General features: G+C 46.9%; 1 protein-coding gene across 1 annotated transcript in view; it reads right to left on the bottom strand.

The window, feature by feature from the left end:
• Positions 1–21,577, bottom strand: part of LOC125435325 (sodium- and chloride-dependent GABA transporter 1-like) — a 55,260-nt gene that overhangs the window by 18,060 nt on the left and 15,623 nt on the right. The window contains exons 7-10 of the mRNA XM_048501515.1: positions 19,864–19,967; positions 14,658–14,782; positions 14,279–14,403; positions 12,958–13,116 (exon numbers count right to left, since the gene is read on the bottom strand). Coding sequence (XP_048357472.1) covers positions 12,958–13,116; positions 14,279–14,403; positions 14,658–14,782; positions 19,864–19,967 — 513 coding nt within the window. The remainder of the gene's footprint in view (positions 1–12,957; positions 13,117–14,278; positions 14,404–14,657; positions 14,783–19,863; positions 19,968–21,577) is intronic.

The raw sequence follows: 21,577 nt of genomic DNA, 5'->3' as shown, positions 1-21,577 counted from the left end.
ACTAAAAGTAATTAATTTTAGAAGTGTCTGATAGAGTAGGGAGGGCTGTCACTTTAAAAGTATCTGGCTGCCACTCTGAGAAAAAGTGGTGCATGTAAATCATGTACAATGAACTGCTTTTAAAAAGCTGTTTAAGAGGCATAAAAGTAATAATGAATGACAAAGTTGTCGAGTTAGCATTTTACCAGGTGGAACGCAACCACAACTGCATCTCCTCGTGAGCAATACGTTATCGCTCTCCAAGACAATGCAATAAATGGATATCACTGTAAGGAAAAATGGACCTTTTTCTGGTTTAAATGTTTGGGTGCAATATGTTGATACTGAAGGGAAGTTTTTCATTGTTTCAGTATGAGCTGGTTTACCTGTTCAGCAAAAGTATGAGCTGGTTTACCGGTTCACCATGCTGTTTTTTTTTCCTGGTTATATACTCAGACTTTGGGTAATAAATTACATTTTGAAATCCCTTTTTCTACAGAGAAACAAACTTCTGCACATAGAAAAGTAGCATGTCTGGTAGAAGGGTTTTAGGCTGGCCTGATGTGCTAACAGTCTACATGCAGGGAGTTCCTCCCCCCTGCTTAAAGAACAATAAAAAGTTGCCTACCCACACACACAGTATAATACAGGAACAGCTGTACCACATGATTCTACAACAGCTCCGAGATTATTATTTATTATTATTATTTATTAAATTTATAAACCGCCCTCCCCTGAAGGGCTCAGGGCGGTGAACAACAAGGGATAAACCATAATTTTAAATCACAGTATAAAACAATATGAAACATAAAAATAAATGTATAAAACATAAAATAGAAAACATAAAAATAAAGATGCGATTTGCGCAATTATAATTTTATGGCTTCTTTATTAACGTACTATGTTTTACTTGTTTAAAAAAATTTATTACTCGCCTTTCCCCCTTGTGGAACTTGAGGTGGCATATAATATATGTGGATAGTCTTCCCATGAAGTGACTGCTTTATAGTAGTCATTTGCCTTTCTACCTATGTATTGTCTGTACTGACTGGCAGCAACTCTCCAGGGTTTCAGGCACAGGAAAATGTTTTATGGCACCAGACATCCTTGTTGCAGGAGATGCTAAAGACTGACCCTGGGGGGACCACCTGAACGACAGCATGTACTCAACCATGTACAACAGCAATAGCTTCAGGTGGCAGATTTCAGAAGGAGAAGCATTTTCGTTCCTATGAATTTGAACTAAAGAAATCCAGCTGTGTGTCACAAAAAAAGAAAGACTTATTCTCCAGGACAAGAACATCCTTTAAACCAGGGGTCAACTTTGGCTAAGGTGACCAGATTTTAACATTGGTAAAGAGGGACACCACTGAGCGGGGGGGGGGGAAGCGTGAGGAGCTAAGTCTTTATCCTTGCTGTGGAGCAGAGCACCAGTGAATAATCAGCCATACAGACCTTATTTCTTGCTTTTTTAAACAAATGCCACTACAATAAACAAAAAAAGGTGTACAGTGGCATTCTTGACTTTAAAAAGTGCTTTGACAAAGTCAACTAACCAACTTTCTATCCTCTGAAGATTCGTGCTATTTGCTTTAGAAATAAATAAAATAGAAACAAGAGATCTTTTGTGGGATTCAATTAAATAATTATGGGATTTGTTGCAACACTTTGGTTCCTGAACTTCAGAAAGTATCGTAGAATTTATCTTCCATGACGGCTTACTGTCCTTCAATTTTGCAAAGGCCTTTAACACTGAACCTACCTAAACCAATTAATTCAAAACCAAAAGAAGGTACTTTAAAACTGTCAGTTCAGCAAGGATGATACAATATCATGTGGAGGGCAGAGAACCTAGTTTTTCATAATGCTACTGGGTGGGGGGATTCAAGTACGATCAAATTACACTTCAACAATTATGCTACAGAGACGGTGTCACTGCCCGCTTATTATGCAGATCACATCTCTCCCTACATCCCTTACACACAAAAACAAGAATTTACAGCCAGTGTATGCAAGCACACACAGCACAGAAGAACTTCACATCTGAATATAGTTATCCCTTCTGCATCACATCTTTTCCCATCATGGTTTTGATGGATCACCGCTCATCATAAGAAATTAAGAGTGGGAATTTTGGGGGAATTGTGCAGAACCCGCAGGTATCATGCTAAGGACAGCCAGAACACACTCTAAAATGCCAAAAAAATATATGTATAGTATTGCATAATGTCAACATATTTAATCTTAAGATTTATTGCAGGGAAAGAGTTTGCATACATCTGACAAATGGGCTGTAATCCACAAAAGCTGATGCCACCAACAAATCTGTTGGCACTAAATTAGCACTACTCTCCGCTTTGTTTCTGCTGCACTGCTACACTTTTAGGATTCATTAACTCTGGCGCATCGCTATTAAGCATTCTCTGAAAAAGAGGAGACTTTTCTTGGTTGGGTTACAAAAAGGACACAACTAAGTTCTAATCAGCATTCTATAAGAAAAGAATGCTTGATACAAAATTCTCCATTTAAAAGTTACTACAAACAGAATCATTTCATTTACTGTCTTTGCAAATGTGCGGAACTTTGCACATGTATAGATTACTTTGGACTTTTTTAAGCATTTAGGTAATTTAATGGTCTGACTGGTATATAAAAAGCAAAAGCAGTCAAAATTATTGCAACAGGCTGCTTACTACAAAAGTCTGTTTAAAGATCATGACAAACTTTCATAGGATTTGATGACTAGTAAATTGTAAGTGTACAAATCAAAATCTGAATACTGCTTCACGCTTCAGTATCATAGAAACAGGAAGATGACGGGTCCTTCTAAAACGTACAGCTTGCAACTGCCCGTGCCACAACCAGGGTGTAGCTAGGGAAAATGGAGCCCGGGGCAAAATCTGAGTTTTGCGCCCCCCCCCCCCCATTCGCAGCCACCCTCCCCCACCATGACCAAAAAAAGGGATTTTTGCACCTCAAAGGTTATTTCAAAGTCACCATCACATTATAGAACATGCCCCAATTCACAAATCTGGGTAAAAGCCAGATCCAGACGAATTAAGTGGAACCTCATGAATTCATATAATTTTTGCATTGGAATGAAATGAAACCACCATGAAACTATAGAACATGTCTTAGTCTACAGGCAACACCAAAACAATCACGCATCTCATGCTCTGTGGCAGTGGCACAAAAACCTGCATGAAAAACACAAATCCTCATGATTTTTGTACTAAGTCATCCCAAAATCACCAGCACATCAAAACTCCAGCCATTAGCCACATGTCTGAACACAACAATCACTCATCCCACATTTCGTGGTGCTGCAGTGGCACAAAAAAATGCTTGGAAACATGGATCCTTGTGATTTCTCCACTTGGTCACCCCAAAATCACCTGCACATCACAGCTCATACATCTAGACAGATGTCTAAACACAATAATCCTGCATCCCATTCTCCATTGCACCACCATGGCACGAAAGTGTGGTTAAAACACACAGATCCTCATAGATCCTCATGATTTTTATACTTGGTCACCCCAAAATCACCAGCACATCACAGCTCATGCCCCTGGCAGCATGTTTGACACAACAACCACACATCCCATGCTCTGTGGTGCTGCAGTGGTGCAAAAATCTGCTTGGAAAACATGGATCCTCAAGATTTTTGCACCAAGGAACCCCAAAATCACCATCAAATCAAAGCCCAAGCCCTTAGCCACATGTCTGAACACAACAACCATGCATCCCATGATCCATGGCGCAAAAACCTGCTTGGAAAACATGAATCCTTGTGGATCCTCATAATTTTTGCACTGTCACCCCAAAATCACCATCAAATCATAGCTCAGGGTGGGAGAGGATAGGTAAGGATAGGAGAAGGTGACAAGGGATGGTTAGGAGTGGGAGAAATGGGAAGGGGTGGTTAGGGGTGGGGGGAGGGTGGGAACCAAAAATGTTCCCCAACCTCAACCCCCATCCAGGAAAACAAAACACAGAATAAAACATGAAGTCATATTTTTTAAATTAGAAACTAAACGATCGAAGTAATGTTTTTATATTTTTATGTAATTATTTCCAACTACAACAATGATAATATTTCCACATTAATGTGATTACATGCGAGTAAAAATTAAAAACAGAGACAAAAATATAACAGCAACTCTTATGTGAATATTATCTATCCCCTTCATAATGTCCTTCATGTTATATTAAGATCTCTCGCCCCTCCCCAAGCCTTGCTCCAGCTCTGGATCATTCCTCTTGAACACTCAGCAAAAAAACTCTTTTCAGGTGTCAAAACACGTTTTTAACTCAGTAAAAAAAAAAAAATCAGAAGCCTGAACTCGCAGGCGAGCTATGAAAATAATTAAAGAGGCTAGTCACTTGCATGCTTGCTCGGAAGTAAGTCACACAGAGTTTGCAGGACTCTTGTGCAAGCCTCTCTATCATTACTTGGCAATGAAAGAGATTCTTATGGAACTCAGTGGGACTTACTTCTGAATATATCCACATCTCTAGCAACGAGGCTCCACCACCACTTTGCTTTCACCTCTGCCTGCATTTTGCCCATTATAAGCGCAGCCAGTGGCGGGGGAACACTGTATAACTCTTCCCTCTGGAGCAACAGGTAGTTTTAGAACAGTGATGGCGAACCTTTTCGAGACCGCGTGCCCAAACTGCAACTCAAAACCCACTTATTTATCGTGAAGTGCCAATACGGCAATTTAACCTGAATACTGAGGTTTTACAGGTTCTGGTGGGTTTTCCGGGCTGTGTGGCCGTGGTCTGGTGGATCTTATTCCTAACATTTCACCTGCATCTGTGTCTGGCACCTTCAGAAGTGTATCACAGAGGGAAGTCTGTTACACACTGTGATACACTCTGTGACATCCCTCTGTGATATACCTCTGAAGATGCCATACACAGATGCAGGCCATGGACCCTGTGATCCATGAAAGCTTGATGGGGATTGAGGGTGGTGGATGGGAAAGCTGTCACTGCCCATGGACCCTGTGATACATGGGCAGAGAAAGCTTGATGGGGGCGTGGGATGGATGGATCAAAGGAGTCTGGAGAGCCACTCTCTCTGAGAGGTAGCCTCTCAGGGAAAAGGGGGCTCCAGCTTTTCCTCTCAGAGAGGGGAACTCCAGCCTCTGCATTTGTTTGCGGTTTTTTTATGCCGACCCTTTCCCGAGCAGGCCAACGCCGCTGCCATTCCCCCTCTGCCCGAGGCAGAAGGCAAGCACCTTCTCTCTCGGGCAGAGGGGCTTCCCTGCTCGAGGCCGCCTGCTCCCGCAACGCAAGAGCAGGCGACCCCGAGCAGGCCAACGCCGCTGCCATTCCCCCTCTGCCCGAGGCAGAAGGCAAGCACCTTCTCCCTCGGCAGAGGGGCTTCCCTGCTCGAGGCAGCCTGCTCCCGCAACGCAAGAGCAGGCGACCCCGAGCAGGCCAACGCCGCTGCCATTCCCCCTCTGCCCGAGGCAGAAGGCAAGCACCTTCTCTCTCGGGCAGAGGGGCTTCCCTGCTCGAGGCCGCCTGCTCCCGCCCCCCCCCCCATAATAATAATAATAATAATAATAATAATAATACTAATAATAATAATACAATTCAGACAATTCACCGCGGATCGGGCGACAAGAAAGTGACTATCATCAACATAGCAGTCCCCGGTGACAGCAGGGTCATTGAAAAAGAATACGAGAAGCGTCACTTCAGGATACCGCAATTTGAAAATCGAGCTTCAGCGTCTATGGCACAAACCAGCTGAGGTCGTCCCAGTGGTAATCAGCACGCTGGGTGCCATCCCAAAAACACTAGGGCAGCACTTGAAACATCTTCGAATCGACAAAATTAACATCTGTCAAATTCAGAAGGCAGCCCTGCTGGGATCCGCACGAATACTATGCCGATACATTACAACTTCCTAGGCCTCTGGGTGAGGCTCGAATTGTAATGAAGGCCAACAACCAGCTAAAGATCTGGCAGCTGTGGAATCTACAACAACAACAACAACAACAACAACAACAACAACAACAACAACAACAACAACAGTTTGGATTTATACCCCACCTTTCTCTCCTGTATGAAGACTCAAGGTGGCTAACAAGTTCCTTTCCCTTCCTTTCCCCACAACAGACACCTTGTGAGGTAGGTGGGGCTGAGACAAGCCCAAGGACACCCAGTAGGAATGTAAGAGTGTGGAAACACATCTGGTTCACCAGATAAGCCTCTGCCCCTCAGGTGGAGGAGAGGGGAATCAAACCCGGTTCTCCAGATTAGAATCCACCTGCTCTTCACCACTACACCACTTTGGAAATTTCTTTGGGAAATTTTCTGAAAAATGTAATCTATTGTCAATGAATTCATTGTCACATTGTTGAGACTTTAGGAAGACCTGTGTTATTTCACAAGGTTTATTAGCGTCCCAAGGACGCTAAAAACAGCGTCCCTGGGGAAGGGTTTGCACAGCCGCTGCCGCTGTATCACAGCAGCAGCAGCTTCACAACCCCCAAGCAGTGCAAAGCCGCTGTTTCCGAGCGAGGTTTTTAGGAAACAGCGGCTTCTCAGGGAGCAAGGTTTTTCGGAAACAGTGGCTTCCAACCGCTGCCATGCAAATGGCAGTGGCTGGAAGGTGCCATTCCCCCCCTCTTCCCGAACGCCTTACCGTCCCGCCAACATTCCGGTGCGTCGCCCAGGCCAGGGGACATGCCCCCCTGGCCTGCGACTCCAGAGCTGTCGTGCAGGGCAGGGGGGTGTCCCCTGGCCTGGGCGACGCGCCGGAAGGTCAGAGGGATGGTAAGGCGTTCGGGCGACGGCGCAGCCTCTGTGCAGGCTGCGCCATCTTCCCTGCCCCTACTGGGACCGTTCATGCAAAGTGTGGCTGTGCGGAAATGGCCAGACAGTCTAGCCTACCAACCCCCATTTTTATTATGGTGAAACCTCCAGGTAGGGCCCGGAGATCTCCTGAAATTATGACTCATCTCTAGACTACAGAGATCAGTTGCCCTGGAATTCCCCTAGCTGTTTTGGGAGGTGGACTCTATGACTTTGCCCCCCCACTGAGGTCTCTCCCCTCTCAGACCCGGTCCTCTCCAGGCTCTGTCCTCCAAAGCCCCAGGAATTTCCCAGCCCAGTGTTGGTAACTCAACTTTTTACACTCCACCCAACTCTCATATGAAATTAAATGAGGGGACCAGCCCAAATCCCTGGGCTCCCCAGGGTGACTGGCCTTCCTAGTCTTCCCTTTTCAGTACCTCTGAATTTTGTCCTTCCAGCTGATGATAGTAGCTGACATTTGCCATTGACTGCCACTGAAATGAAGGAGAGGGCATGAAAAATGTGCTGTTGGAAAGGGAGCTTGGGGGAAGGGAAGAGAATTCCTAGTTGAAGGAGAGGTTATGTACCCTTTTGTGATAAGATGAAGGAAAGGCGTAACATTTTTCCAATGCAAGTTTTTAATATCATTTCCAGTGGGTTTTATTGACATAGCAACAAGAATTTTCAATAAAGGACGAATGAGGACATTTTAGTATTGTGTCTAATGCAAATTTAATGAAATCCCTTCCATGCATTTTTCTGGTAAGAATGGTTTAAATTCCATAAGACTCTTTGGGTTGTCAGACAAGATTTCCTTTACATTTTCACTATCTCCTTCTGATCTGTAAGCAAGTTGTTGCAATTGGGTTTTATTTATTTATTCTCAACTGTTGCCTGCTTTAGCCCTAGAGATAGAAATCCAAATACAGAAATACTTCTGTTACCCAGGTTACCTAGAGACCTGTGATCCCCCGCCCACTCACCAAACCTGTCCAAGGATGTTCAGATTCTTGCATCAATCTTGACAGGGTGATGGAAGATCCCAGAACAGATCTTCAGCCCAGGTTTTATTGTTAGGTAATGCTGGAGAGGATTAATTCTTCCCCATGTTCCATTATTCTTCATTTCCAGTTGTTGTTTCTCTGTGGTAGAGCATCTGATTGTCATTGAGAAGGTCTCAAATTCAGTCCTAAGCATCTCCAGTTAAAATAATCAGGCAGTATGTAGAGTTTCCAGGCAACCAGCAGGAGGGGGCAGGGACTTGGTGGGGTATGTCACATTGACATGTGTTGATAGTTGTACCTGGAAGCTCTAGGAATCACCTGAAATTCTGTGGTTTTATCATTGATCTTCTGGGGATTCCTAGAGCTACCCATGGACACTCACAAAACTCTCACAATACTAGAACCAGAACCAGGGGGCATACATTGAAAATGCTGGGGGGAAGAATTAGGACTAATAAAAGGAAACACTTCTTCACGCAATGTGTGATTGGTGTTTGGAATATGCTGCTACAGGAGGTGGTGATGGCCACTAACCTAAATAGCTTTAAAAAGGGCTTGGACAGATTTATGGAAGAGAAGTCGATTTATGGCTACCAATCTTGATCCTCTTTGATCTGAGATTGCAAATGCCTTAACAGACCAGGTGCTCAGGAGCAACAGCCGCAGAAGGCCATTGCTTTCACATCCTGCACGTGAGCTCCCAAAGGCACCTGGTGGGCCACTGCGAGTAGCAGAGAGCTGGACTAGATGGACTCTGGTCTGATCCAGCTGGCTTGTTCTTATGTTCTTATGACACTAGAAGTCAGATACTGGTGCACAGACCAGCAGCAATTTCTTCTTTATTTTTCTCCTGCTACCCCTGGGAGTGACAGCATGCAATGGAGATCAGCAGGAGTGGTATGTGATGTGACAGACCTCAGTCTGAGACTCTAAAGTCTTCTAGACTCTAAAGTCTTCTAGACTCTAAAGTCTTCTATCATATGGCGGTGGCCATATGATAGAAGGCGCACGAGATATGGTTATGCTCGTTCACCTTCTGACCTCCGACCTATCTCGAAGTACGAAGGTGGCTGGGATCAGGGACACTCTGCTTCGTCTTTGATGTTGATCAACGCCAGGTCCATTAATAACAAGACCAAGGTGCTCCAGGATTTTCTTGGGGCCCAGCAGGTGGACCTGGCGTGTGTCACCGAAACCTGGGTGCGCGAAGGTGAGACCGTCGCCTTGTGCGAGGTCGCGCCACCAGGTTTCGCGTGTCTCCATCAATCGCGAACACAGGGCCGGGGTGGGTGGGGTGGCTGTGTTCATCCGTGAATCTATCCCTTTTAGGGCAGTCCCCGTCCCGGAGATCGCCGGCATGGAATGCGTCGGCCTCGAGTGGTTGGCCGTGGAGAGGCTGGCCGTTCTTCTGGTGTACCGGTCGCCTAGCGCACCGGGAGACGGCCTGCCGCGGCTGCTGGAGGTGGTGTCAGACTGGGCGCTGCGGTTCCCCAGGCTTATTGTCTTGGGGGACTTCAACGTCCACGTCGACACCGCCTCATGTACAGTGGCGGCGGAGCTAGTGTCATCCATGGCGACGCTAGGCCTCTCCTTAATAAATTCTGGCCCCACTCATGAGGCCGGGCATACGCTGGATTTGGTCTTCGGGTCGGGGGTAAATTTGGCCGTATCCTCTGTTAGCAGAGTGCCATGGTCCGACCATTATGCCCTGAAAGTCCGGGTGGACTCGCCGCAACACCCCTGTCTAGGCGACGGGCCAATTTATGCCCGCCCGCGGAGACTTATGGATCCACTTGGTTTCCTGAATGCTCTGCGGGACCCTGAACCCGCCGGCACACTCGATGAGCAGGTGGAGGACTGGAATTCCCGGCTCTCCGATGCCATCGAGGTTGTTGCCCCCCGGCGTCCTCTACGCCCCCGTTCTCGGCGCGCTCCCTGGTATACTGAGGAGTTGCGCCATATGAAACGGGTGCTTAGACGTCTAGAGCGAGTGTGGAGGAAATCTCGTGACGAGGCCACGCGAACATCTTATAGGACGTTTATGAAAGCCTATGAGGTGGCGACGAAAGAGGCGAAGAGAGCTTTCTTCTCCTCTTCTCTCGCATCCGCTAGCTCTCGCCCGGCACAATTATTTCGTATAATTCGGTCCTTGACCTCCCTATCGGAGAGGTCTTCAAATCCACAATTGAGTATTAGCTGTGAGGCTTTTATGAGCTTTTTCGCGGATAAGGTCGCGTCGCTCCGCCGGGACCTTTCCCCCACGTTGGATACAATTAGTGAACTGGAGGCTCCCTTGCCGTCTTCAGGCCCTTGTTTGGCCCAGTTTTCCTTGCTCTCTGAAGCCGCTGTCGACAGGACCTTAGCTGCTGTTAGACCTACTACTTGTCCTCTGGATCCGTGCCCATCCTGGCTTGTAAAAACCTGCAGGGTGGAGCTACGACCCCATCTGTTGAGTATCATCAATGGCTCCCTCGAGCAAGGAGTCTTCCCGGATGGGTTGAAGGAGGCAGTGGTCCGCCCACTCTTAAAAAGACCACCGTTAGATCCGAGGGATCTGGCCAATTACCGCCCCGTCTCGAATCTTTCGTTTCTGGGGAAGGTGATTGAGAGAGTGGTGTTGGAGCAGCTTCAAGGTTTCCTGGATGACGCATCGGCCTTCGACCCCTTCCAGTCCGGCTTCCGTGCTGGGCATGGGACGGAGACTGTTCTCGTCGCCGTCACAGATATGCTCCGTATTCAGCTCGACCGAGGCGGATCGGCGCTGCTGGTATTATTAGATCTTACCGCAGCGTTTGATGTGGTCGACCATGACCTTTTGACCCACCGCCTGGCCGCCTCCGGGGTGCGAGGCACTGTCCTTCAATGGATTGCCTCGTTTCTCCGGGGTCGAAGTCAGCAAGTGAGGTGCGGGGATCAGGCCTCCCGGAAGTGCCCGCTTGATTGCGGTGTACCCCAGGGGGCTCTACTATCCCCGCTGCTATTTAATATCTATATGCGACCCCTTGCTCGACTGGTACGGAGTTTTGGGCTGACTTGTCACCAGTACGCTGATGACACGCAGCTCATTCTGCTGATGGAGGGGGGAGCAGTCGCCGCCCCTGCGGCTCTCCAGCACTGTTTGGAGGCGGTTGCTGGTTGGTTGCGGCAGAGCAGGCTAAAACTGAATCCATCGAAGACGGAGATCCTCTGGCTTGGCCGCGGGGGGGAGGACAGGATTTTCCAGCCACCGGTGTGGGAGGGGGTCACATTGGCGCCGACCCCCTCCGTGCGCAGCCTGGGGGTCCACCTGGATTTGTCTCTCTCAATGGAGACCCAGGTGGCCCATACAACCCGGGCTGCCTTTTTCCACCTTCGTCAGGCCCGGAGGCTGGCTCCTTTCCTCTCCCAAGCGGACTTGGCCACTGTGATCCATGCAACGGTCACCTCCAGATTAGACTATTGTAACTCGCTCTACGCGGGCCTTCCCTTGCGTCTGATCCGGAGACTGAAGCTGGTCCAGCATGCAGCGGCGCGGCTACTTACAGGTAGCGCCACCTATGATCATATTCAACCTATATTGCGCCAGCTGCACTGGCTCCCGGTGGAGTTCCGGATCATTTTCAAGGTGTTGGTGTTGACCTTTAAGGCCTTACGCGGCCTGGGGCCCTCGTATCTTCGAGACCGCATCACCCCATATGTCCCTGCACGGCCTCTCCGCTCAACGGAGGCTAATTTGTTAGTGGTCCCTGGCCCCTCAATGATGCGGCTGGCCTCCACGCGGGCCAGGGCCTTTACGGCCCTGGCCCCGGCCTGGTGGAACACCCTCCCTCCGGCTGTTCGGGCCCTGCGGGACCTTAATGAGTTCCGCAGGGCCTGTAAAACGGAGCTGTTCCGCCGGGCCTTTGGAGGGACCAGCCGCTGAAATGGTGCCCCAGCCAGTCTGCCATCTCGGCTATCATCTACTGTGGCTCGCCACCCTCCCCCCCCCATTTTCCCCTGGGAGAATTTTAATGAAAATGGGGTTGATCGGACGCCCTCTTCTTCTTATTATTATTATTAGTAGTAGTGTTGCCGCTGTTTTAAAGATTTTAATAACTTATTTATTGTGTTTTAAGTCGTTGTACACCGCCCAGAGCCCTTAGGGGATGGGGCGGTATAAAAGTGTAAACAATAAATAAAATAAATAAATAAATAAAATAAAGCCTGACTGCCAGTCAAAGTAGTTGACACTGACCTGGATAGACCAATGGTTTGATTCTGGATAAGATGGTTTCATGTGTTCATTCTGTAACCCTGGAGCTGCAATGTTTCTGTGGAGGAAACATATATGTTTCCTGTATGCTGAACATATGAAACTGCCTTAAATTGCCACTACCTGTTCTATTCTAATACTAAACATATTCTATTCTAATACTAACACTCCTATTCTAATACTAAACATATACCCCACCCATCCCTGGCCACAGCCAGGCTCTGGGTGGCTTACATTCAATCAAAAACCAGTACATAAAATCAGCATTAAAATGATGGTCATCATTGCCCTTCAGCCTATAAACTAATCCCAGATCTTAAAGGAAACCAGGGGACTGAATTAATTGAGGAGGGGGGGGTGCTAAATAACAGGTGTTTACAACAATAGTCCAACTGACCGATGGTGGCAAGTGGTTGGGAGGCTGGCAACAGATGTTAAACCAATGGATGGACGGCCTCAATCAAAGGCCCGGCGGAACATCTGTCTTACAGGCCCTGCAAAATTGGACAAGATCCTGCAGGTCCCTGATGTCCACAAGGCTGGAGTCAGGACTGAAAAAGCTCTGGCTCTGGTTGAGTCCATCCTCATGCCCCTAGGGCCAGGGACCACAAGTAAGTTCACATCCAAGGAGCAAAGAGACTTTTGTGGGCAATATGGGGATAAGTGGCCCCTAAGATATGAGGGTTCAAGCCCATGTAAGGCCCTAAAAGTGAAAACTAACATCTTGAACATGATCCAGAATTCAAGTGGTAATCAGAGCAGTTGATGTTTGATGGGAGTAATATGCACCCTCTCTGATGTTCCAGTGAAGAACTTGACTGTTGCATGTTGGATAAGCTTTAACTTCTGGATCCAGCTCAAAGGTAAGCCCACATACAGTGAATTACAGTAGTCTAGCCTTGAGGTGACCATTGCTTGAATCACTATGGTTGGGTCAGCATGGGAGAGGTAGGGGGCCAACTGCATGACCACGTGCATGACCTGAGCCACCATTGATAAGGAGGACTCCATGATCACGCCCAGGCTTTTGAAGGAGTAGGCAGTCACCCTGTCCAATTGAGGCAGCTCAAAATCCTCAGGCATCTCCCAACAGCCCAGCCACAGGACTTTGACGGACTTAACTTCAGATTACTCTTCCTCAACTAACCAACAAGCACCATTGCAGAGCATCAGGGGCAGAGACCAGCCGGTCCTCCATCAGCAGAACAAGATGGGTGTTATCAACATATTGATGTCAACTCAGCCCAAAGCTCCAGACAGGCTGTGCCAGGGGTTGCATATAGATGTTAAACAACATTGGGGAGACAAGACCCCACTGCGGTACTCTACATTTAAGGGGTGCTGCTGGGATGTCCCCTTCCCCAGTGACACCTGCTGTCCCCAGCCTTGAAGAAATGAGGCTAGCCAGTTCAAAGTTGTGCCCTGAATCCCAGCATCGGCGAGGCAATCGGTCAAAAGATCATGGTCAACCACGTAAAAGCTGCAGTGAGATCTAATAACACCAGCAGTGCCGATACGCCTTGGTCCAGCTGTAACCAGAGCTCTTCCATGAAGGTAATTATCCTGACTGACATCGGCTGTTCAGGATCTCAGGCAGAGGAAAAGTCTTTCCCATCAACCTTTTAGTTGGAGATGCCATGACTGAATCTGGGGTTTTCTGCATGTGCTTGACCACTGCACTAGGGCTGCCTACATGTTTCTCCAAAGGGAAGAAATATAATCTTTAGAAGGCTATTTTAAGTTCTGAAAATAGCTTACAGTTTGTTACTGGGGACTAGGGCTGTGCATATGCTGCCATTCTGCAGGAGTGCAGAAACATCATAAATGTGGTGCCAGGCGGAGAAAACAGCTTCTTGAAATCCCCCTTTTCTGAAAAAGAAGCAAGCTTCTTATCTCTGGTGGTGACAAAGAGGTTTGACATTGCAAGGAGGATGCCAACTTTTGTCTCTGAAGTGAACAAAACGGTTGTAGAAGATTTTCATTTGTTTGAGGGCAGGGCTAGATTGCAAGACCCAACTCGTTACCCTGCCCACCTGAAGCAAATGCAGCTTATTACACAGAATGGCAAAACGTGGACATCCTGCCCAGTAAGAGAAATTGTGCAAATAAGGGCCAGTTTCCACAAGGCAAAGTTCTTGTGACCACTCTGAAGATTTTGTAATAGATGTGTGATAAGAATTCTGTTCCTCTCAGCGGTCCAGTTGACATGAGCAGCTTCAAATCTCACCCCCTGCTCTGCACGTACTTTTACATTTTGAAATGGTCTCTGGGAGCCACCATTTTCTCCAGTAGGATACTTATGTGTAATGTTGGCTACACATAAATGTCCCTGCCAGAGTAAATAGTTGCTCCCAGGAGCCATTTCCAGATCTAAAAATGGGACAAGAGGAAGGTTGAAGTTATCCACGAGCTGCAGACATGATCAGAATCGAGAAACCAGGAGGCACAGAACTCTCTTCATACTTCTGACTCCACGCGACCGCCATGAGAACTTTCCATTGCGTTTGTATTCAATGGAAATCCAGCTGTTCTTGATGCAGGATGAAAAAAAATCCTTGGATAAAAAACCCCCCTCGGCTTCATTTTCCCTACAGCTGGATATTTCAAAGATAGTGTTTGCTTACCTGAGGATGCCAGCTCAGATATCGACTTCTTGGTGAGGTGAGCCATGAATCCCACGATAGAAAAAATAACGAAACCTGCAAATATGCTGGTGGTGGAATTTATGCCGCAAACAATGATGGAGTCCCTGGAAAAGAGAAAGCAGAGAGTAGCAAACGAACACACATTTCATCCCACCAAGCATTCAGAACAGTCCATATGATAGAAAAGAAGTGTCTGTTCCAGAAATGCTAAGAAAAGTAATGGTAGAGATCCAGCAACAATTAGGGTAGGTGCAATTTACCTATCTATGTTTGTGCATGCTTTGCTGCAATTATTTTTCAGTGTAAAAAGAAATTTACTAGATCAGACCCAACAGCCATCAAGTCTAGCATCTTTCTCTGCAACCTTGAACAATTTTTGGAGTCCCAACTTTGGGAATCCCAAAGCAGACCCTACCCTGAAGATTGTATCCAGTAACCTGACGTCTGGGGTTAACAGCCATTGACAGATATGAATTTGTCTCCTCTCCTATAAAGCCAATCTAAGTTATAGCCCTCATTACATTTTGGGGAAGCAAATTCCCTAAGATAATTATTATGGGCTGTTAGCAGAGATTGTCCTGAATCTACTGCAAAACCTGTCTCATTACAGTAGATTCCGTCTCATTACACCAGAACTTGGGAAGAGAGGAAATATTAGTCAACACTCTCTTTCTCCACAACATCCATCATCTTCTAAGCCTTCACCATGCTAAACTCTTTCTAAAACAAAAGGGTTGCTGTCCTGTTAATATTGTACCGTCACATACCTTCTGTACCATGTTCCACACACATTTCAATACTGCAATGTTCTGGTGACAAACACTTCAGCAAATGCCAAATGCAAGGGTTGACTTTGCAAAAGTGGTTTGTACTGGCTTCCTGTCCTGTTGTTTAGTTTGCTGCTTAGGACCAACAAAGCCCTCACTGGTCTAGCATCAAAAGATCAGAAGCTACTGCTGCAGGTGTACACTTGGTGTCACAAGACCCCCACTCACATTTTCCCTCTGTATGAAAAACTAAAATTGGGAGGGAAGGTGGCATGGTGTAGCCCTGTGGTGGTGAACCTTTGGCACTCCATGCTGGTAGGGGCTGATGGGAATTGTAGTTCATAACATTTGGAGTGCCAAAGGTTCACCACCACTGTAGCCCAATCTCACCAGATCTAAGAACTAAGCAGGGTTAGTACTCAGAAGGGAGACTTCCAAGGAAGAAGGCAATGGCAAATCACCCCTGCTTCTTGGAAGTCCCTTGCTGGGGTCACTATAAGTCACCTGTGACTTGACGGCACTTTATATACACACATAAGAAACTAAAGTTGTCATAGGTCAACAAAGAAAGGAACTCCCAATGGCTAAATGCTGAACTATTCCATCTAAGAATCTTTTTTGTAATAGTGTTACCATTTTTAAAAAAAAATCAGTGGAAGATTTTTTTGGCCTGGGAATAGACAGAAAAGGTGGTTTAATTATTGTGATAGGTTTTATGAATTCAGCACAGTTAGCTGCCCTGATACTTAGGAATGGGGTGGGATACAGAGTGGAGGAAGGAAGGGAAAGGAAGAAATGTACCCTTCCCAAGAAAGCTGAAGATCTTTTGTCTGCCCTGAGTCATCTGCAAATAAACTTTAGTGAGCAGCCTGAGTTCTCGTGTTCTGAGAGAGGAAGGATCTCTTTGGTGAACTCAGACTGCAGATGGTCGAAAAGACCCTTCTTTGATCTCAGATTGCAAATGCCTTAGCAGACCAGGTGCTCAGGAGCAGCAGCAGCAGCAGCAGGCCATTGCTTTCACATCCTGCATGTGAGCTCCCAAAGGCACCTGGTGGGCCACTGTGAGTAGCAGAGAGCTGGACTAGATGGACTCTGGTCTGATCCAGCAGGCTAGTTCTTATGTTCTTTGCCAAAGGAATTGATGAGCCACTGATAATCAGAACAGGCGACGTGGACGAGCCAAGAAGTCTGACTTGGTATAACAGAGGCTGATTCCGCATGGGCCAAAAACAGCAGTGTAAAAACAGTGTGAAAATGGTGTAAAAGGGTTTAAAACGGTGTAAAAGGGTTTATACTGTTTTCACACCGTTTTCACACCGCTGTTTTTGGCCCAGGCGGAATCAGCTAGAGTTTCCCCCCATTAAAAAGAATCCGTGTTCTTCATATCGTGAATTTTTTTTTTTTGGTGTTATCTTGGGATAAGAATAAGAGAGAGAAAAGAAGAGGGCCGTGGCCTTGCGGGAATAAGACAGCAGGGGGGACGAGAGCAAAAATATAGGTTTGATTCAAATGTTCATGCAGCAGGCCAGTTGTCACCAGAAATTGCTTCCCTGTGGCTAGATTAACGGAGCGATCCTAAATTCAGTTGCTCCCTCTCGACACCCATCGGCTCATACGGACTTAGAAAGGGGCGAGTCTGTTCAGGACTGCACCGGAAGAGTCTTAAATGAAGCTTAAGGTTCACGAGCACGGCCCAAGTTCCTTGTTAATGGATTAAGAACAGGAAGGCATTTAAGAGGTTTTCCTTGTGAATGTTTAAAGCCTCTTCAGCTCTCTCTAGAGACACATCATTCTTCGGAAAAAGCAGGAGGCAGCAGCGAGCATTTCCAAAGGAACATCACATGCTCAGCGGCCCCCAAGGAAGATGCTATTCATTAAAAAAAAAAGATTATGCGGAGAAAAGTCTGGATAAGTTCAGAGTGCTCAACAGTTAGGAAATCAGGCTGGATTAGAAACTGCTGGAGACACAAGAAACCCGACACGGCTGCCTACACCACGTAATAATGAGGACAGATTGCAAAGCCCTGACTACCATGATCGGTTTCTTCACGAAACATGTATTGGGTACTGTTTGTGGCACGTTAATTGCCAGCATGAGAAAGAATGCAGAGGTGGGATCCAGCAGGTTCTCACCAGTTCCCGAGAGTGGGTTACTGATTATTTGTGTGTGCCGAGAGGGGGTTACTAATTGGGTCCGCTTCTCCATCTCCACGCCCTCGCCTCCCCGAGAGGCATACTGCCTTTGAACGTGAAGGTTCCATATAGCAATTGCGACTAATAATGTAACTCCCTGAACTGGGTTAATCCCTTTCAGGTACTGCAATTCATTGATTCTCAGCCTTTCGTACCTTTTATCTCACCAGTCTCTATCAAAGAACCTGTGTGTTTCACCAATGCTGTGTTCAGATTTGTGAGTTGGGGCATTTTCTATAATGGGATAATGATTTAGAAATGACCTGGTGCAAAAAAATTTTGGGGGGTCATGGTGGGGTGGCTGCCCATGGGGGGGGCCTCCAACGCAGGTTTTGCTCAGGGCTCAGGTTTGCCTAGGTACGCCTCTGCCCGCTTTGCTGAGGGGGGTGGGGCTGGCGAGGGAACCTGTTACTAAAATTTTTGGATCCCACCACTGGAAAGAATCCAAGTGCTATGAGAGCCTTTTTGCTGTCGGGTAGATTTGTGATGTTGGGTTCCTCTTCCTTCCGTTTGCTGATCAACATCTCATGTGTAAGGATGACGGAGACCAAAGATATACGTGCTTCTTGGCTCTAGCTTTTAAAATGCATTTTTACCCTTCGCAACACTTTTTTTTGAAATCTACCCCTATGTGTTGAACTCCATGCACTTTGGGGGCCAACTAGATGCGACAGCATAATCTGGTAAACGCTCTGGTTGGTTCCAGAATATCCCACACTTGCAACTAATTGGTGTAGTACGGTGGCCTACGTGGGATGAAATCTTCATGTTCGTTGGGAGATAACTTGAAGGAACTGCATTGGCTGTTCAGTGGGAGTTTTGTGCCTCTCAGGTTCATTCGGACAGCAACTATTGTACTGTGCCCACTGGCCAAAATCCAGACAATTAAGTAAACAATACAGGTGATTTTAATGTAGAAAAGTGCAAAGTGCTGCGTCAACATAGAAGAGCAACAGAGCAGAACAAAGCAAGAACTTGAGAGGCAATCCTCTATTCCTACGAACAATACCTAATGGTACTTAATTCCTATATAGTTGTATATTGTCCATTTGAAGTTCCAGACTTCAAGGCAGAGGATAATAAAGTAAGCTCACAGTCCAAGTTTATAGTTTCCTCAATGCAGTCTCTTTTCTTGGCAGTCAATGCCTACGTGATGACTCCCAGCTGTCCTGTCATAAGATTAACAACCTGGGATCTCTCCCATTCAAAACTCCAGTCTAGTTGGCAACTGGATCAACAGATTCATGTCAGCTCTTTTCTCCTTGGGACCACAACACATGGGGAGAAGTGACTTCAGCCATTTGTTCCCTTAGATTACCCCCATGGTAATAAGAACATAAGAACATAAGAACAAGCCAGCTGGATCAGACCAAAGTCCATCTAGTCCAGCTCTCTGCTACTCGCAGTGGCCCACCAGGTGCCTTTGGGAGCTCACATGTAGGATGTGAACGCAATGGCCTTCTGCGGCTGTTGCTCCTGATCCCGATCATAGGGTAATCTGATTACCCTATGGGCTCCATTTAGAAGAAGAGTTGGATTTATATCCCCCTTTCTCTCCTGTAAGGAGACTCAAAGGGGCTTAAAAACTCCTTTCCCTCCCCACCCCCACAACAAACACTCTGTGAGGTAGGTGGGGCTGAGAGAGCTCCGAAGAACTGTGACTAGCCCAAGGTCACCCAACTGGCATGTGTTGGAGTGCACAAGCTAATCTGGTTCACCAGATAAGCCTCCACAGCTCAAGTGGCAGACCGGGGAATCAAACTCAGTTCTCCAGATTAGAGTGCACCTGCTCTTAACCACTACACCACGCTGGTTCTCTTTACAAAGTCATGTTACATTGAGGGTGCATGTAAGTTATAGACCGGGGGAGGGCGGTCTATAAACCCATTAAACAAACAAACAAACAAACAGAATCAACAGCAGCTCCATGGGGAATTTTAAGCAGGAGAAAACACCACGGAAGGGAAGGTGCCTACTATAAGGAGTAGTGGACCTGACTGCATTAGGGAGACACAAAACAGTGGTAGGCAAACTCTGATGCAAAGTCCTCTTGTCGTTCACCAACAAAAGTGAGGACTTTTCGGTCTGTAGATTGACCCTAAAAAAGCAGGAAGAATAAGGTTCCAATTTGGCCTGTGAGTGTGCGAAGTTTTTTGAGCCCTCAAAACCACTATATAAATCCTACATACTATTACTGGAGAAAGATGAAGGCACACAGTACAAACCTGTAGACGTTATTGTGAAAAGTGTTATAGCTCCCCAAGGCAATCAGAGACCCCAGGCCTAAGCCGTAGGAGAAGAAGATTTGTGTGGCTGCATCCATCCAGACCTGCAAGGCAAACAAATGTCAGCTTAAAACAGTCCACTGAGTCAGAGACTTTTAAATGTTCATTGTGAGACATGGGAGTGGTCCACCCTGTCTGGTTATTAAGGCATATGAACAAAGGCAGGACTGTCCCAATAGCAAGGCACACTTGACACACAAAAATCAAAAAAGTCAGGCTCTCTGACCAAAGAACAACATTGCAAAGAAGAAGAGGAGTTTGGATTTATATCCCCCCTTTCTCTCTTGTAAGGAGACTCAAAGGGGCTTACAATCTCCTTGCCCTTCCCGCTCCCCATGTGGGGCTGAGAGTACTCTGAAGAACTGTGACTAGCCCAAGGTCACCCAGCTGGCATGTGTTGGAGTGCACAAACTAATCTGGTTCACCTGATAAGCCTCCACAGCTCAAGCAGCAAAGCGGGGAATCCAACCCAATTCTCCAGATTAGCGTGCACCTGCTCTTAACCACTATGTCATGCTGGCGTATTATAATAAAAAAAAATCCTCATTCAGCAGCAAATCAAGCCAAGCATCTCAAAGGGAAAGCAATAGATCTGATGCACTTATCACCTGATGAGTCCCAAAATGAGGAGTCTGGGATATTGGCCTGTATCCTACCTTTCTATATTGGGGTAGGTAATCCCTGCGGAGCTTCCAGGATAAAATTCAGAATCCTAGAATTCCGCTTATCAGTCTCCCTCTGTCAGCATGGCCAATTGGCCAAGCTGGCAGGGGCTGATGGGAATTGTAGTTCCTGAACATCTGGAGAGCCGCAGGTTCCCTACCCCTGCTCTATACTCATCAAAGTTTGTTTGTTTGTTTAAAAAAAAGCATCCACCCCCCTCACCAGTATACATGTGGAAGCAGGAGCATGTAACAAGTCCTCATTATATAAGAACTGTAGTATGGGATTGGACCAAACATTCATTTCATCCATAATATGGGGCTGGATTTTACTTTTCCACGGTTGAAAGGGATGGGGAGCTTTTGGGATCACAGGAAAAAGATAGGGAGTTTGAGACCTGTGAAGACAAAAGTCACTTGGCATGGGAGCTGCAGCACAGTGGGAAATTGAGTCCACGAGCCAAGACAAAAACTGGTAAGGTCTAATCCACTGTTTCTGACAGTGGTCAGCTGGATATCTCTGGGAGTTTGCCATGACAGCCACAGCCCACAGACTGCTGCCGTTGTGTTGCTGATGAAAAGGCAGAGCCACACAGAGGCTTTCCCAGCAGCTTCTACACAGCAGCGAGGAGAGGAACAAAAGCTCAGTGGGAGAACATCTGCTTAGCATGTGGAAACCCCCAGGTTCAGTCCCCAGGATCTCCAGTATAAAGAAAAGGTAGCAAGGGATGTGAGAGACCTCTGCCAGAAGAAGTTAGAGAGTTGCTGCCAGTAAACAATAGGTCCGTGGTGGCGAAGGGGAGGGAGAAGGAGCCTGGCATCTGGACACGGCCCACCCACCCTAGCAGAGGGGTGGGAGGAGGAGGGGTGGCATGCAAGGGAAGGGGAAGAAGTGAGGGGTGGCATGCAAGGTAGGGGAGGGGGCCAGCATCTGGACAATAAGCCCCACCCACCCGCCAAGGAAAGGGAGGGAAAAGGAGGGGGAGGGGTGG

Source organism: Sphaerodactylus townsendi, linkage group LG06 (genome assembly GCF_021028975.2).
Source record: "Sphaerodactylus townsendi isolate TG3544 linkage group LG06, MPM_Stown_v2.3, whole genome shotgun sequence".
Classification (NCBI taxonomy): Eukaryota; Metazoa; Chordata; class Lepidosauria; order Squamata; family Sphaerodactylidae; genus Sphaerodactylus; species Sphaerodactylus townsendi.
The sequence above is the reverse complement of the archived record's forward strand: the minus strand, read 5'-3'. Positions and strand labels throughout refer to the sequence as shown.